The following is an 18,133-nucleotide window of genomic DNA, read 5'->3' as shown; positions in this document are numbered from 1 at the left end:
CTAATGTAAGATAAACATGTAAACTTGTCTGTCGCTGTTTTTAATCTCTCACAGATTTCAGATCATATTCCTGTCGGAACATGTCCGTTGTGTTTACAAGTTTTATTGGTGATTTTCCACAGTAGAAGTGTCACTGTCCTCAAATACAGTCATGTTTATTTGTCCTCGGAAATCAGACGTTCGAGCTGGGAATGATGTCATACCCTAGTTAACTGTGTTAAAGTACAACAAGTCAAACAACCAAAAACTTTTAGCCAGGTTAGCCATTGTTAGCAGTAACAGGTGATAGTAATGCATGATGGTGTATTTTGTGCATACAAACACTGTAGCAATATGTCTACAGTTAGAAGGTGGACAGTACTGCGTGTATGACTGATTTAATGAGACACAAATAAGACAGAAGTGCTGATAAACAGTATATTGGTACAGCTTTCACTACTGTTGATGCGTGGAGCAGCCATCTTGGATTTTTCAGGTCAGGCTTGATGAGGTTCTTTCAACTTTCTGAGTCAGAAATCCATCTTTGGGATGTTCCAGTTAAAATTTCTGATGGGAAACTCAGAAATTCTGACTTCTCACTGCAAGTGGAACACACCATAATTCTATAACAGACTGACTGGGCTTTTTTGGGAAGGGGGTTGAAAGATACAGGTGCTAAAACAGAGCGTCTTGGACAAAGGGTGAATACAGGTGTTCCGGCACAGACAGTATGAGGACAATACAAAGTTTTTGGCCTATTAAAGCATGTTAACATGTTCTAGTACAAACCCAAAATACAAGTAGGACCCTGAAAATTAGCATAGTAGGTCCCCTTTCAATTGCGAAAGCTACTTATACTCCTGTGCATAGAAGGTACAAACCTGACAGACTATCATCTGAGTCCTCTTCATCTTCCTCCTCCTCTTCAAGGTCGTCATCCTCATCATCGTCGTCATCTCCAGAGTCGTCAGATTCTTTGTTAGCTGGGAGACCAGCTGTGGGGTTACACGTCCCAGGGATCCCCACTCCAGGAATTCCAACTCCAGGGATACTAACTCCAGGAATCCCGATCCCGGGCTCTCCTCCACGAAACAAATCTACCAGAGATTGTACCAGATGGTTTTGAGAGAAGCCCTTCCAGGCAGCTAAAGGGTCTGCTTGTCCCTGTCCCTGTCCCTGTCCTTGTCCTTGTCCCTGTCCCAGCCCAGGTGTCTGTCCCTTACCCTTGGGGGTCTTGTTCTTTCTGGATCCATGGCCTGTGGCATGGGGTGAGGTAGTGGAGGGCTGTGACGGAGGCCCAGCCTGGGCAGTTGCTTGGGTCCTGCTCGCCCCTGTGCTCAGATTGACAGGCATCGCCCCAGCATCGGAGTCGCACTGAGGGGACTTGCCTTGAGAGGCAGAGTCTTTGCGAGGTTTGGTGATGAGGGCCAAAGGTGCGTCCTGAGTGATGCTTTGGATGACTCCATTGGGATGGTGAGGTTCAGGGAGCCCCAGCAGGGCACTCGAGAGGAAAAGGTTGGAGTGATTGTTCTGGGGTGGAGGAGGCGGAGCGGGTGGCAATGGCGATGAAGACAGAGACGTCCTCTTGGGAGACTTGTTTGGCCCCTGCTGCTGCTTCTTTAGCTCAGCTGGGAACGTCTGCCCTTGGGACATGAGAGTCTGGGAATAGAGGAGGAGGAGAGAGGGAGAGAACAAGGAGAAGCAGGGAGTCAGGGGGAGGGAGGGAGAGGGAAAGGCAGAATGGGAGGAACAAAGAAAGGTTAGGGAAAAAAAGTAGAAAAGAAATAGGACAAAGTGGAGTTGCTCTAGCTGTCAGTTCGCATCACTGTTGATTGTTTGAGCAGGTGACAAAACTACAATGCCGAACACTGGTACAGTTAACTGTGTCTAAGCTCCTTTCTGGGAAACAAAAAGAACATAAATGCAATAACCAAAGGCATTGTACTCGGCCAAGTTCACAAAAAGAGACTCTGAGTATCTCTCTAAAATTGTAATTACTTGTCTGCACATTCGAAAAGCTCCATCATCATTATCATCATGCAGCTGGGCATGTTTGCTTTTTTTTTTTTTTTTTTTACACTGATGACAAGTTTTGTTCAATCTGTGTTTAAGCAAAGGCAGGTTAGACTTTAACGTTGCACTTTCAACTGGATGTGATATGAAGTGAAACAAATCAATTTCACAGACCATGAAATACAGTAACAGTGCTGAAACCACAGGGGGAATTTAGCTCGTTGTAAACTTCTCTATACTGGTAAAACAGGAAAAGGGAAATGATTTTCACAGAATAAGCTGATCTTAAAAGGTTTAGCTTATTGATTATTGTGCTCCCATTCATATTTCATCTGAAGAAAGGGAATTTGTGTAGTAAAAGCAAAGAAAAATGTCAATTTTTATAGCATTTCATCTGAACCGATGAAAGGCATAAATAATACAGTGGCACATGTGCAGACACAGTGTGCTTCAGAATGGTAATGAAACTAAAATCATTAACCATTTTATCAACAGGCTCGACTTTGCAGCGGCAGAACAACCACTGTTTGTGATCAGTGTAAATCAGCCAAAATCAGTTTTAACAAAGAAAACACACAGAAAACCACGACAAAACAGAGATCACAGGGCTTCATGAGCTATGTATGACAGAAAGTTCAATCTTGATGCAACATATTTGGACAGCAGCTCTAAGGTTAAACTACCTGCTTGGACTGTGGGTCTGTTTACATGCACACTAATATTGCACTATTATTCCAAATGTGACAATATTCTGAAATCAATGTTGTTAAAGTTTTCAGAACAGGTAAGATTTTTCTGTATTTTTTGCGCATCCATCCGAGACTTCAGAGATTTTATTGACCAAGCAGTGGGGATGAGAATGTGGTAGCAGGACACATCCGTAACAGGACAGAGGAACGGGTCGTCGGAAGAGGACCGCACACAGACAGAGAGAGGGCCAAAGTGTGGAGACAGGGAGGAAGGAAGCTTAGTCCATTAATGTTGCCACAGTGCCAAATGCAAGACATGGGAAGAGAGTGGCTACAGCCAAATAGGTGACTAGAAAACGCATCAGACTCAGTGTGCAAGGTCTCTCTGCATAATGTTGTCTTTTAAACACACCACCTCCAGTTTGCAAGGCTGAGGTATAGATGCATGCCCAAAAGTAAAGCCCACATTTCTGGTCAAATGGGGAAACACACCTACTTCTAAACATTATAAAAGACTTGGATATCAACAGGTTTTTGGATATGCACAAATTTCACAATGCCAACTTTTTCAATTAGGTGGCTGAAGGAATCAAAGAGGCAGGCTGTGTTCGCACTGTCAACTAAGTCTGCCGCTGGTGGAAAAGCACAAGCTGTAGCCATTCCACTTTTCCATTTTGACGTGATAAATGACATGTTAGGGCATGTTAATCAGAGTATAATGGCTGCATGTAAACAGGAATATTAGTGGAATATTCATTTTCATTAGCCATGGAAACAAGCTTAGTAGGAATATTGTCTTTTTTGGAAAATGGTAATATTTTGTGCATGTAAATGTAGTCAGTGTGATGGACACTTTAATCCACAGGAGTAGAGAGAGAGCTAACTTGAGCCACAAAAATACCTACAACTGTTCATCAAATAAAGCAGTAAAGTACATAATCTAAAGTAAGAACTAAATTCACCCCGCTACTTTGTGCAAGGGACTAAAGGCTTCCTACAAAGCTGAAGGACATCAGTGACAAATGGTTGCTGAGTGCATGTTTGAACATTCCTAGTGTTCATTACACAGCACTAATTACCTATCCGTACAAATATTAACCACAGTAGACAATGACAGCTGACAGTCACAGCAAATCTATGAATAGAAACATTTGAATATCTTAGATGTCTGGCTGTTTTTCTATGTCCAGTCCCAGTTTACTCAAACAAGTACTGCCTCCTAAATCAACTATACAAGACAAAGATACTCTCTGATGTCCGACTGCAGTTGTTAGAGTTTGCTTGAGGCCATGTTATAATTTTAAAGAGGCCCTTTGGAACGTGTTTCCCACTGACACAAAATCCCAGCCTCTTGCAAATGAGAAACTGCAATAGTCAATGTTGTGTTTTCATTTTTAAATTGAGTGCTCAGCTTCACCAGCAGCAGCTCTGTGGCTGCTTGGTTCTTGGGTTAAATAAATACAGCAAATGGCCACCGAATTAAAGGAGGTGCTGGTTATTGTTTGGTAATAATAAAAAAAGAGAGAAATATTCCAGTGGGTTAATTAATTACTGTCAATTTGTTAGGAATAACTTTGTTAACTAAAGCTGACTGCAGCCATATTTATCTTAACCACATCTCACAGCATACTGTGTATTAGTGTTGTCAAACATGAAGACTTATCGACACATATCATTTCTGAATATTTTAAATGGTTTCAGTACTCATTTTCTGCAGTATTGATGCACCTGAGACAGCTGTGCTTTCTTGCGCTCTCTTATTGTTAATGTTGACTACAGTCATTCTGCTTTTCTCTGCAACTAACCAATAATCAATAACATTTTTAACTTGTATGCTTGTATGGTATCAAAAATGATATCAAATATTGATATTTTCCAAGGAATTGTACCTGACAACACTATTGCGTTTATACAAAGAACTGTATGTCATTTGAGTGGATATGGTTATCAGGTTGGCTTACCTGTTTGAGCCTAAACTCATTGATTTGCGCGAGTGAAGCTTCCAGCTGTTTCCTTTTGTTGGTTTTGGCAGAGCCAGGAACACTACGCCGAGGTGGCTTCAGGGACTTCTGGGAGCTTGTCACAGATGAGGTCAAACCAAAAGATTTTGGGGAGGTAGACAGTGGGAGAGTCGAGCGTGGTGGAGACGGGACGGAGAGGGGCTTCGGGGAGGAGCAGAGGGAGAGGGGCAGGTGCTGGGGGGAGGAGGAGGGCAGCAGTTTGGGGGGTTTGGGAGAGGCAGTGCTGGAAAGCGCCTTTGGAGATGTGGTGAGGGCTATGGGGGAGGAAGATGGCGAAGACTCCCTACGGGGCTGAGAGAGGAGTGCCAAGGGCTTTGAGTTAGCAGCCAGGCCAGTGGACTGGATCACACTGAAGTGTTGCTGTGGGCCCTCTGTCCGGGACCTGGAGCTGTGCAGGGCCAGTGGCGAGGTTTGGGACAAGGCAGGAGGGGAGGCAGAGCAGGGTAAGGGCACGAGGGTTGGGGGGTTGGAGGGGACCTTCTGGGGCTGGGTGTCCTTCTTGTCATGAGGCTCCCCAGAAAGTGATCTGTCAGTCTTTGCAGTTCCAGTGCTTGGTACCAAAACCTGGGAAGGAAATAAAAGGACTGGTTAAACAAAGGATAGCCTCATGGTCATTTAGATTAATTTATTCAACATTTTAGGCAATATTTTACTGGCTTATTGCTTTGAACCCGCATAAAAACCAGGCTGTTCTTGCATATACCTACAAAAAGCAATACATCAAAACTCACATATATCCCACGTGATCATGAGCCAGTAATTTGTGTGTAAACCACTTGTTTTGGGAGGCTTTGATCACATGACCAGTGCACTGATGGGAGTAAAGAAGTAGTTTGTGTAAGGAGGGACACTGGGTCACAAAACGCAGGGCTTACCCCCAGACTGGTGTTAAGAAATGCGTGAAACCAAGTGAACGTTGACTTATTTTATGTAAATTGTCACCGTGTTTCTTTTCCTTAACCTAAGCTGTGTAATGTTATTTGCCTGATTCTAAAGATGCCCAACCATCTTACTTTTTCTTAACTTGTCCAAAGTAACTTTATTTTCCTAAACATAAACAAAGTGACTTTAAATAAAGTACGTAACATCATATTTGGGGCACTAATTCGTGAGATATCATCAAACCTCTGTAAGAGAGTACATTGCAAAAACAGATCCCGTTGTCTCTGTAAATTCTTCTTCTTTACCTTTGTTTTCTTCTTTATCCGCTTCTCAGAGTCTGATAATTCACTCTGTTTGTCCTCTTCGTCGTCATCCTCATCGTCATCATCGTCGTCTTCGTCATCCTCTGCTAGGTCTTCTAGATCACTGCTGAGGGACCCGTCACTTGAGCTGTCTGAGGATGTGCCTGACTCACTGTTGCTCGCCACACAAGTGTCTGCTGGCTTTCTCCGTGGCTTCTGAGTCGAAAGGGAAAAACAAGAAGAATCAGCGTCACTGTGTGATGCATGACGTGTGCGTTTCATGTGTCACCTCTTCTCAAACTGAGGAGTAAACAAAATCTCAGCACTGACCTTCTCTTTAGGTTTGTGGATAGGCTTTTCCACCAACTCTGCCGGATTGCTCTGAGGGCTGCTACGGTGACTGTTAGAGGGGTCTGAATTTTTGGTTGGCTTGGTCGATGCCTGAACAGGAGCCGGACTCGCGGAAAAGCTCCCTGATTGTGTGATGGGAGGACAGACCCCGCTGCCATTCACTGCCCCATTCACCCCTGGAAAACACAAACCAGATCCATCGTATTAGCAATCGGCTCCATCTTTACGGAGAACTTTAGGATAATGAAATATATCTGGAACTAACTGCGGAATGGAATAAGGCTAATAAAAACATTGACTTATACATGTATCTCATCAAACATGCTGGCTGCGCGAGGCACAAGCCCAACATGACTGGTTTACATAATAAAAGATAAATTAAAAGATACTGCGAAATTAAAAGAGTGCAAGAAACTGAGATTACGGGATGGAACACGGGGGGAAGAGAGGGAGAGAGAGGTTGACAGAATCACTAAGTGAGGACTGAAAGTCATTAAATCTGTCTTGAAAAGGAGAAATCTCATCAGAGGGCAAAGTGGATTTAGGTTGAGAAAGAAGAACACACACAGATAGAGATGGTTGGATAGGAGGGATAGAAAATGTCATTACCTCTTAGAAAAGTAATCAATTATTTCACATACTTCAGCACTCACAGAACACATGCAATATGGCAATATGGATATATTTATGTTTCATTTAAAACAAATTGAAATGTTCCTGCTATAAATCCTGCTATGATTCTATTATGATAACCAAATTTTCTGTGTATGCAATGTAACTGTGAGCATCAGTGAAGGGGCGCTCAGGTACCTTTAGGTGAGCCATGGCTATTCTTGCCGGGCATCCTGATCTGAACAGGACTGGCGCTGTGGTTGGGCTGAATGTGGGGGGTGAAGAATGGAGGGAAGCCAATGAAAGAGGGGAGAAAGGCAGCAGCTCCCCGTCCATGGGCTTCAGCAGCTCGCCACCACTCTGTTAGGAGAGGAGAGGAGAGTAGGAGACAATTAAAGATGCATTCCCATTTGGCCAATTCTTGCCTAAAATTAAAAGTCCCATTCTTACCAGAGAGAGCTCCTAGCTGGGGGTGGGCAGCCAGAGCAGCTGACATGCCCAGGGAACCCAGGCCTCCAAACTCAGGCCTGCCTGCTCCGGCAGTGTAGAGGGCTCCGAAGGCTGGGTGGTTGACCAGAGGGAAGGCACTTGACAATGTGGAGCCAATGAAGGGCTGCTCTCCTGCTGCTCCAAACAGACGGCCTGAGAGAGATCCAAACCAAGGAAGACGTGTTCAAATATTTTCCAAAGTTGTGTATAATAACACACTGGCCAGTGATGCATAGCAACAAGTGAAGATTTGTTCTCAACTTTTAGTAAACACACAATCTCTTGTGTTCTGTTAAAAAAAAGTAAATAGAGACATTCTGTTTGTAGGATTTTTGACATTTCAGCCTTCGAGTTTCCATCAAATCCTCAAACACGAAAAATAAAGACTGCTTCTTTGTACTGTAAATAGGATGCTGATTCATTAACACAGACAGTGTTTGAGTTTATTCTTACAATCGCACATTTTCCTGTTGGTAGTTGTATTTAATTGTTGTTTCAAGCTACTGTTTCAGTTTTAGACACTGACTAAACAGTCCTATATCACAGGATTAAAAGATGAATTTCATACAGGAGGTGAATTTTGCTTTGAACTCTAGAGTCTAAAAATACTCACTTCTGACTTCATTTTACTTTTTGCACATATTTAAAACATCTTTTCTTCCATACAGTGCAGTTTGACACTAGCGTACAGCTGCTATGACAGTTGTTTATTGCACCTTTAGCACAACTCGTTGCCCTACTGTGAGTTTTGTATATGTTTATTTGTGTAGACTGAGAACATTGTTCTCAAATTACCTCGCTGAGCTCTTTTCATGTAGGGACCAATGGGGTGTAAAAACTAGATTTAAACAGCTTTTGAAGGTGTCGCTTCTTATCCACCTGACTATAGAAGAATTAAATACAGAACGACTGTCTTCTATTTGTGTAAGAATTAGCTTCAGATTTAGCTTTCACTGAGTGCACACTGTACCTAATTTTAAAGGGCAGCCGTTCTGTTTCTGAGCATGACAGACTGACTATTGCTACGGCGTGATGCTCGTGTCTATACAGCAAAAATATTCGCATTTAAATTACAGAGCATTCTGTCATAATCCAGTGTCAGCACATGACTACTTGTGTACTTGATATTTCGTCAGTTTAGACTGTGTCAGAATATGCTGCGCTCTGGCAAAGACTGGATATTGTCAGGGAGAAAAAGAAGTGTGTGTATAAGGTGTAAAAAGCTAACCTCCTTCTATCCTTTTTGGCATTCAATTTCAGCACAGAAGAATACTTCATCAACATCATCATCGTCTAGCGTTTTCCTGAGCACAATCATTTCTGGCAGGGGCGACTGCCACGTATTACCTCCTCCCAGAGTCAGATGCAATTTGGTGTGAGCATATTTCATGCAAATTCAATTTCTATTCCAGAAAAGGGAGAGCAAGCCTGCTTGATGCCTCTGCGTAAGCCAGTTAATACACATGCAAAAAAAAGTGATGACTGAAGAAAAGGAAAGTGTTGTGCACAGTGTAGATGAAAATGTCAAACTACTATACACTTGCACACACACCACAGAAATGTAAAACAGAGTGACACCGGAGCGCTGTGTTTTCTGAACTGATGCAGTCTGGGATCTAATTATCCAGAGGGAGACTTTACACAGTAGGGCCAGTTATGTATGCTCTATACTAAAACACTGAGGAGGACCGTTAATGAACATGACTCTACAGATGCGTCTCGCAGACTATTTTTAAGTGAGAATCAAACTGTTTGTGGTTATGTGGTGAGAAACAAAGCCTTGCCAGCATGCCGGCAGTGTGACGTATGAGAGTGTAGCTCTTTGTGTTGGCTTCAAGGCCCCTCTCTGCCACAAGACAGCAAAATCTGCCTTTTGAATGTCATTAGAATATGCTGAATATGTAGAGCCCGCCTTGCCAGCGTCAGCTAGCGGATACGAAGATAAACGACTGCAATGCAACCCCCAGAAAGGCCAGCCACAGCATTCACTTATGCCTGGGGTGCCCACCTCTCCCCCACACACCCCTTTCCTTTCTAGGCATCTGCAAATGTCTTTTCAATATTAATGCTTCCAGAAGGCGAATAATTAAATCTAAAAATTTGAAGCGAGAAAGAAGCACGGGGAAAGACATACCTAGGATTACCTACTCTCTCTTCCTCACTCTAGTGTCTCCGTCTCTCTCCCTCGCCCTCTTTCTCATTCTGTTTCAATCCTTCCTCCACTCTGACAAACTGCACCGCCTGCTTTTTTCATGTTTGGATGCTGCCGAAGGGGGATTAATTTGTTGTTTGTTGCAGTCAATCAAATTTCCACAGACAGATTTAAGTTAATTGCATCCGTGAGTTGATCCCAGAAGAAGAGAGCGCTACAAGCGCCGATCAGCTTTTATTCTCCAAGTGATATCCTCATCAATGACACGCGCACACACACACACACGCTCACATACACAGAGTCCGTGCTCATTTATATGTTCTTCTGATTTTTTTTTTTTACTTAAGTGTTATTGGCACATTGGCAAAGGACCTGGAATCAATGCGTTCACAGTCTGTGATGAAACTATATCTCTGCAATACGTAAGTGCTGATGTTACCTGCTTACACAATACACTTGACACATTCTTGTTGTTCTGATTGAGAATGTTTTTCCTTTTAATTATGATCTGGGAAAGCGAAGGAGACGACTTTAACTCTTTTGGATTATCTGTATATGTTTGCTTTACAGTTCACACAATGAACAAGGTATGAGACGGAAAAGAATTGGCTTGCTTAATACCCACACAGCGCAGCAGAAGTTCTGAGCTAACAGCCTGCCTCTCAGCATTTCATTTGACGCTCAGTCCAAAATCGCTTATCTAGAAAATCTGAGCACACGTAATGGCACAGAGGGATAAGAGGGATGTATAATGCATAAGGAGGAGATGCTCCTAATGGCTTCTTCTTTGGGGCAACACTGAGGAGATGGAGGACAAAACAAGGGGCTTTATTTTGCTCTCTCCTTCTTCCTCTTCTCCTAACAGACAGAAAACACAACAATCATAGAGAGCATGCTATTCCCTGCTCAGTGCAATCTTGGTTTATGTGTGTGTATGTCTCAGTGTGTGTGTGTGTGTGTGTGTGTGTGTGCGTATAGTGCTCTTATGAAAAAAACAGCAAGACATAAAGAAATGAGGAGAAAGAGAGTATGAGCAAATGATTCACTCGCTCTCACAAGGGATATTTGAAAAGCACACAGAGATACAAACACATACACACAGAGATACACACTCCTCTTTGCCTAATGGCTTTGACCAATACATAGAAAAGAGGCTGGATGCTGGACAGGGCTGACTAGACACTGAGTGGCTGACAAATGTTAAATCATGCAGGCAGAGGGTCTCTCTCTTTCTTTCTTTCTCTCTCTCTCTCACTCACACATACACACACACACACACACACACACACACACACACACATACACATGCATGCACAGTGTCGTGCTGAGCCTGACTCTGAGGCAGCTGGAGCCAGAGAGCTGAAGGTTGTCAGGAGACATGGCGAAGCATGTGTGTGTTTCTCACACAAAAGAGCCCCCTAATTGTTTGGGATTCATTAATGCAGCAGCTTTTCAATTGCAACCCAAGCTGTCAGGGAAAAAAAAATCCTTGTAGCTGGGAGAGAGGTGTATTCACACAGGCTGCAAAATAACTGTATAATTAATACTGGAGGAAACTCATTTTTCATGGTAAAGAAATGAAGAGGATTCTGAATGCTATCGAAGACATGAAGGTGACCATATTTGGCGTGTTTTTATGGTTACATGGAAACTGTTTTGCAACGTGTGCTGGTATTTTTTTCTTCTTCTTCTGCGCACACGTGGTTTTTCGAGAGATGTAAGATCGACAGAGGGAGGAAAAAGTGCTTCTTACCAGAGGTGCTGAGGGTGGATCCCAGTGCTGAGGGGCTCGGGGCCAGGCTGCTCTTAGAGTGGGGAGCAGGGGATGATGAAGAGGAAGAGGAGGAGGAGGAGGAGGAGGAAGAGGCCGCAGGGGAGGAGGTGCGAGCAGCAGACAGGGTGGGCGCAGGGGAGGCCAGCCGCTCTCCAGACTCCATATCTGTCAAACACAATCCAATCAGCAGGGTTACAATAGCAAAGCACACTCACAAACACACATGCTTAAACACATACACACAAATGCATATTGTCACACCTACACAACGTGTGCTGGCGAGCGCACGCACGCACACACACATCTCCTGACACTTTTCCTTTCACATCTCACTTCCCCTGAACAATATTTCTATTTAGCCATGCTCACTGGCTCCCAGCCTCCATTGATTCTATATGGGGTAGGATGGATGATGACGTCTTTAAGGACTCTGATACCGGACAACAAAGCAAGTTTTACAATTCGATGCAAGAAAATAAAAGTGATGAGGATGTGTTCTGCAAAAAGACACACACTTTTACCCAGAACTCCCTCTGCTGAGGTTGAGGGGGAAGACTCAAAAAGAAAATGGACACATTTTTCAATTTTCGTTGTCTTTGTCTCTCTCAGACACACCGAGGCAGACATGCAAACAAACTCGCACACACATCTGTGTTTGACAACCAGGATCCCTTTACATCTCCTTGATGAAAAAGAATGACATTTAAATTTAAGAGCTCTTTGAGGCCTTTAAAGACAACATTGCTCCCTGAGTCCTTTCACTTTCTACTAGAACTAAATGGAGAGGCTTTTAGATGATGGGTGCATTAACCAACACGGTAGCTTTCCATTATCAGTCTCACAGAGTCACCGTGCCAGCCATTATCAACCAACCAACAACATAAACCCTCACAAGAAACATTTGGCCATTCTGCATCCAAATATTTTCCTTAACATTATTCAACTTTAATCCCCTTTTGCTTACAACTGAGAACACAATGTGGCTGTGCCCACACAGCCGCTAACTTGTGCAGCCAAATAAATACCAAGCGGTTTCAAAACACACAAATTTGCACATGCACACGCGTGAACGCGGACTTACACATTTCAACCCCCGCTGCAGACAGACACACACCAAATAACCTCCCCTGTCTATCACATCAACCTGACTCCTTTTCTCTCTTCTCCTTTTCCATATCCCTCTGCCTGACACTAATCCAGGACTGAAAATCCCCTTCAAAAGCACAGTTTGCAGATTGTGTTTTACAGGCAGGCTTTGTTATTGTGTCATTACACATAAACAGTCTCTGCCTCCATCTCTCTTTCCTTCCCTCTCTCCTGCCACCCCTCCGCCACCCTCCCTCCCTCTCTCCTCTGCAGTGGGAGCAGAGCCACTGATTAAATCTCTGAGACAAAAGCTGCTATCCTCTGAATATCAAGTATCAGCCTTTCGCCAGGAGCAACACTGACAAGAGAGAGGGAGAGAGGGAGAGAGGGAGAGTGGGAGAGGGAGAGAGGGAGAGCGAGAGGCGCGGATGACAAGAAAACCTGCTGCAGTCCACGGGGAGGAGGCTGGTGTGCCATCGGACTTGGGCAGCCATGACTGCCATTGCTGCAGTGAAAAGATGGTGGTTGTGTAATTATGAGCAAGGTCAAAGGTCCTTGGAGTGGCCTCTCATGCGAGGTGACAGGATGTGGGTTAAAGAGCCAAATTATCAGCCTGAACGGCAAATAAATGAACTTTACATATTAGTTACAAGAATAAATTTCTGGCTGAGTGAAGATGAAGTGTTTCATTGTAATCTTAACCAAAAACTGCTACCTCTCTGCCACATTTTGTTGCATGAATGGCTGTCACACTTCCGTGCTCCTTCACTTCGGCTGTCACCCTTTAAATGTCAGGTTAGGGTGAAAAAAAAAATCTTTCACAAGAAAAAAAAAAAAAAAAGGGGTGATTTTTTTTTTCTTGTGGTTGATCCTGACAAAAAATGTAAGTATCATTAGAAGTGTGACGAAAAATGGAGAGGAGCTGTGGCCCTTCATAATTATCATAATGCACATGAAAACAAAAGGCTCGTGTCTCAGAGGACGAGCAAGCTTATGTGGTGTCAGCTGGTAAGTGAAGCGGATCATTCCCTACCTTTTCACGGGGAGGCGAAAAAACAGACGAAGAGATACAAAGATTGAGGGGGGGAAAAAGGATAAGAAAGACAATACTCTCTGATTTTGTTGTGGGAAAAAAAAACCAACAAAAGAAAGGAAAAGAGTGCGGAAGATGAAGGACAGGCTGTAAACCGTTCCTGTCGTTTCTCAATATCTGCACTTAATGTCTCGCCTTGTCAAAACGTGATGATGTGAACAGAATTGATTTCCCCCCTAACAAACAACAAAAAAGCAATCCCTCCTTTGCAGAGGTGTAAAGCAGAGCTACCCTCCCCCTCATCTCCTCTCATCTCTCACAATCTCTCAAAAGGCCTCTTTCTGGAATGAGAGATGGAGAGAGAAAGGACAGTGGGGGGAAAGAAACGACTGCGAGGCAAGTCCATCTTCCTCCGACAACTACAAACTGATCACTTAGTGCAATTAAATCTAATAACAATAATAAGATTGAGCTCAGCAATGTACCACCAAATGCACAGCCACAACAATGATTGCAACAATAATGGAGCGCCAAGGTATTTAAGGATCCAATCCTGACTTAATTATGAGAAATTAAAATGGATTTAGCATCAGAATTAGCTTGATTTTATAGGTAATTAACGGCACACCACAGTGGCGGTATAAGGCGAGCGTTATAATCTCCGTGAACGGCTAAATCAATTTGACTTGAACAACACCAACCAATCAACATGGAGCAGTGCAACCAGAAACAGCAGGTCTCGCAGATGCAAGGAGAGGGAGAATTTATGCTAATGGCTGAACTATGATTTATAAGATGTGTTCCAGCGCCGGATTCAGAGTCACGTCCACAAATACACCACAGCACCCAGCTGTCAACGCATGCAGCTAATAGTGGCTGGATGCAACGGCCCTTCAGGAGATAGTGTAGCTATAAACAGCTCTGCGGTTTTATGATTGCATGTGTGGCCTTCATATAGGAGCCTTCACATGTCAGTATCATCTGAAAGGAGGGCAGAATTGTATAAAGGAGAGATAGAGTGAGTGCATTCGGTGGTGGTGTAATGGCCTGTGCTGCTTGCTATGCGGCCTTACATCATGCAGTTGTGTGTCTGTGTTGCATGCATGTAATAATGCTCGGTTACGTGTGCAGCGGTTTTTACAAAAGACTGCCAATACATGCGCCTATAGAAGTGCGTGTGTGTGTATGTGTGTGCATATGTGTGTGTGTCACAGCCTCAAACTATTCAACCCCCTGTGTGTCTCACTCCTGCCCCTTTCCTCCTCGCCCCTTCAACACACACACACACACAAAAAACACACACGTACACACAGTAACAGATGGCTGATACTAACTGAGATAATCCGCCAACAGAGTCATCAGCATGGATCAGTGGTAATCAGAGTGTGGACACAATGTCTCTTCTCCAGCCGTAATGGAAGGAGCGCCTGGCGCAAGAGAAGGGAAATGCATTATTCCCCATGATGCCCTGACCCCATTCAAAGACACACGGTGGCTCCCAGCTCTCTCTCTTTTCTCTCCTTACCGCAGCCGACAAAGACTGTATCATCGCTGCTTCCGCAACGTCCACTCTCTCCTCTGGATCTCTTACTCCCCGCCTCTTATTGTGATCTGCAACTGTGTCAAACACAGATCCCTTATTTATCTGTGTCCTGCTCCGAGCAGCAAACAAGAGAAATGTCAACATAGCAAGTGTGTCATGCTGAAGGTTGCATGGTGAAGAAGAGGATGGGGATGAGTAATCCACCATTAGCATTTCTTGTTTAATCAGCGTATGGGAGTCATCACTTTTTTTCCTTCTTTTTTTTTTACACTTTGCTCCAAACAAGCATATTGACTTGTTTTCATATTACTACTCCCAGTAAATAATGAGCTTCTTCCTGAGAATTGACAATAGTTGTCTGGCATCATGAAGCTCCTCCGGTTACCAGGTGACAAACTGTCAGTCAGTTCGCATGTAAAACTCATTATTGAAAGGCACTGCACATGCACGCACAATACGGAAAGGTACTTTCTGTTGCAGTTGTGACAGTGAGAGCATTGACACTGACTCTGAATCAGCAAGAACATCTTTTATTTCTGACCTTGTATAGCTGCTGCTCAGGCGCACTCTTTGAACTTCCCATCTCTCTCTCTCTCTCTCTGTTTGTATATGTTCGTGTGGGTGGGTGTGCTTTTGTAGACACGACATGTGCATATGGATGTGGATGTTTGTACTTTGCATGCTTGTTGGCAATGAACACTAACTGAGCAAGATCATCTTGCTTACAGCGGAGTGCACGCACAAGCTTGTTTGACCCCTTTTTGCCTCCCTTCATCCCTCCCCTCCCTGCACACACACACACACACACACACACACAAGCACCATCAGCCAGGAAATGACATAACCAGGCGTCTTGGCAAAAATTAAGTGACAACCTTTGTCCAGAGTCAAACATCAACTCGGAGAACATTTAAAGAGACAGTACTGTGTGATATCATGTCACACCACTGGTTGCAGAATCTGAAAGGTCATAACAACAAGAATGTTGTTCATTCTAGGGCTGATAATCGAGCATTTGGTCTATTTAATGTCCAAAATAAGTGGCAAATATTCATCAAAATTTGTTTTAAAGCCCAAGGTGATGTAATCAAAGTCCAAAACCGGATGATATTCAGTTTATTATCACATTGAGGCTGCAACTAACAGATTATTTTCATTGTCTCATTGTTTTCTCGATTAATCGGTAAGTTGTTTGGTCTTTACAACGTCAGAAAATTGTGAAAACTGTTTCCCAAAGCCCAAGATGACGTCCTCAAATGTCTGGTTTTGTCCACAACCCAGAGATATTCAGTTTGCTGTCGTAAAGGAGTAAATAAACCAGACAACATTCACATTTAAGAAGCTGTAATCAGATTTTCTGTCATGAAGAACTACTCAAACTGATTGATTAATAATGGAATTTGTTGGCAATTAATTAATAGTTAACAACTAATTGATTAATCGATGAATGGCTGCAGCTCTAGATAAAGAAAAACAGCAACGACTGAGAGGCTTGAACCAGGGAAAGTTGGTATTTTTTTTATTTAAAATGACTTTATTAATAGGCTAATTGTTCTAACTCTGTTAAACTCACAGAGTTCTGACACTTGCGAAAAAAAGGCCTTCGTGAAGTAAATTTCAACACTGAATCACTGAATCGTGATATCCAATTGGATATTTGCAGAACTGCGTGAGTTCCTCATAAAGCGACGGTGGATTGAGCCAAGGCCTGAAAGGAGTACAAAGAGACAGCATGCCCCAGTGTGGCCTGTCTAGGTGACAACAACTAGAGTGACTCAGACCCCTCCCTCGGCTCTGCTCCTGCCCAGTGACAGATGGCAGAGCAGGGCATGTAGGGGATGGGCACCATCTCTCACCCCGCCTCAGCTAGCCTTGGCAGTGGTGCTGGCCACAGGTCTTATTACAGCCACACCACACCACTGCCTGCCTGCCTGCCTGCCTGCCTGCCTCCATGTAACACTGGAGCTTACCACGCTAGAGCTGCTTACTGCCTGCCAGGGCAAAAAGGTAATGATATGGTCCTGTGTGTCGCAAATGGCAGAGCATGGCGTTAGCACTGAAGAGTTTCCAGCTCTGGCATTCACTGGGGCCCCGTTGTAAAACACACACACGCGTATCCATGTCTCTGTAAGAGGCTTTAGATAAAATATAAAACCAAATGGCATGCCGCACGCATTCTGTATATTTTTGAAAATGACAAGAAATCAGCTCTTGCCAAATGGCTTTATTTGCCTTTTCAAGCATACTGTAGATGCCAAAGGCTGGAATCAACACCCCTACTCACCATCCGTCTCTGCTGGGTTCCCAGTGACAATAATGTGATTTTGGGACATGGTGATGACTCGGTGGAGAGGAATAGGATAGGCTTGTCACTTGTGTTTGATGTCAAACCTATGTGTGACAGAATAGTGTTACTCAGCTCAACCAGACATAGCACTACTCCCATTTCCTGGCCATAAATAGAAGAGAATGAGCCGGTAGTGAGTGTGTGTCTGCGTGCGTGTGGTTGTGAAAAGAGTAGCTGTGTGTATGTGCATCTGTGTGCAACCATATGCACGGTTCTAAGTATCATAAAGTAAGCTCAATAAGAAAATTCCCATCTCTTATGCTCATTCGCATCTGCATCCAGCCAGAGCTAATTATTCTCCCCATGGTAACCTAGCAGGGTCTTCACATCAAAAAACCAGAAGTGTGCATCAGGCAATCATCCCTGATGAATCTGCCCTTCTCCCTCTGCTAGCCACTCACACTCATCTGCCAGTCTCACTGCTCATTACGGTTTTTCTGCAGACTGAACTAGATCCGCTCGCCACTGGCTGCATGTGTCTACAAGAGTCCATAATGACTTTGGAGCAGTTTGGAAGCACAGAATAACACCATCTTGGTGTTCCAGAGAAAAGCACATTCATGAACATGCACACACAGCCACACACACACACACACACACCAGATGCATTCGAGGCATGGCGAGTGGTAAGCCAATGCCTGTTAAGGTTAATTACCATTTAGATTACAGACTGTAGTATTTTACATTTGCTCACGTCCAATTTTCACAACAGAGCTTCCCTGTATGTAACTCAATGCAAAGAGCCAAACTGATGATTTGCAAAAAAAAGGTACCCTGAGGCCTTAAACATTGAGCTCAAATACTAAGCACACATCTCGCTTCACAAAATACATCCCACGTAATGAATACAGTCACTAAAA

General features: G+C 43.7%; 1 protein-coding gene across 12 annotated transcripts in view; it reads right to left on the bottom strand.

Annotated features, from left to right (window-relative positions):
• The window catches only part of baz2ba (bromodomain adjacent to zinc finger domain, 2Ba), an 80,237-nt gene that overhangs the window by 27,312 nt on the left and 34,792 nt on the right, over positions 1–18,133 (bottom strand). For all 12 annotated transcript variants that reach the window (XM_050045495.1, XM_050045857.1, XM_050045664.1 and 9 more), the window contains exons 3-9: positions 11,244–11,429; positions 7,300–7,491; positions 7,048–7,209; positions 6,217–6,413; positions 5,890–6,102; positions 4,643–5,266; positions 861–1,638 (exon numbers count right to left, since the gene is read on the bottom strand). In XM_050045495.1, the coding sequence (XP_049901452.1) occupies positions 861–1,638; positions 4,643–5,266; positions 5,890–6,102; positions 6,217–6,413; positions 7,048–7,209; positions 7,300–7,491; positions 11,244–11,427 (2,350 nt within the window). In that variant the 5' untranslated portion in view covers positions 11,428–11,429. The remainder of the gene's footprint in view (positions 1–860; positions 1,639–4,642; positions 5,267–5,889; positions 6,103–6,216; positions 6,414–7,047; positions 7,210–7,299; positions 7,492–11,243; positions 11,430–18,133) is intronic.

The sequence above is a fragment of the Epinephelus moara genome, chromosome 1 (genome assembly GCF_006386435.1).
Source record: "Epinephelus moara isolate mb chromosome 1, YSFRI_EMoa_1.0, whole genome shotgun sequence".
NCBI classification, from domain to species: Eukaryota; Metazoa; Chordata; class Actinopteri; order Perciformes; family Serranidae; genus Epinephelus; species Epinephelus moara.
This window is presented reverse-complemented; position numbering and strand designations above follow the sequence as displayed.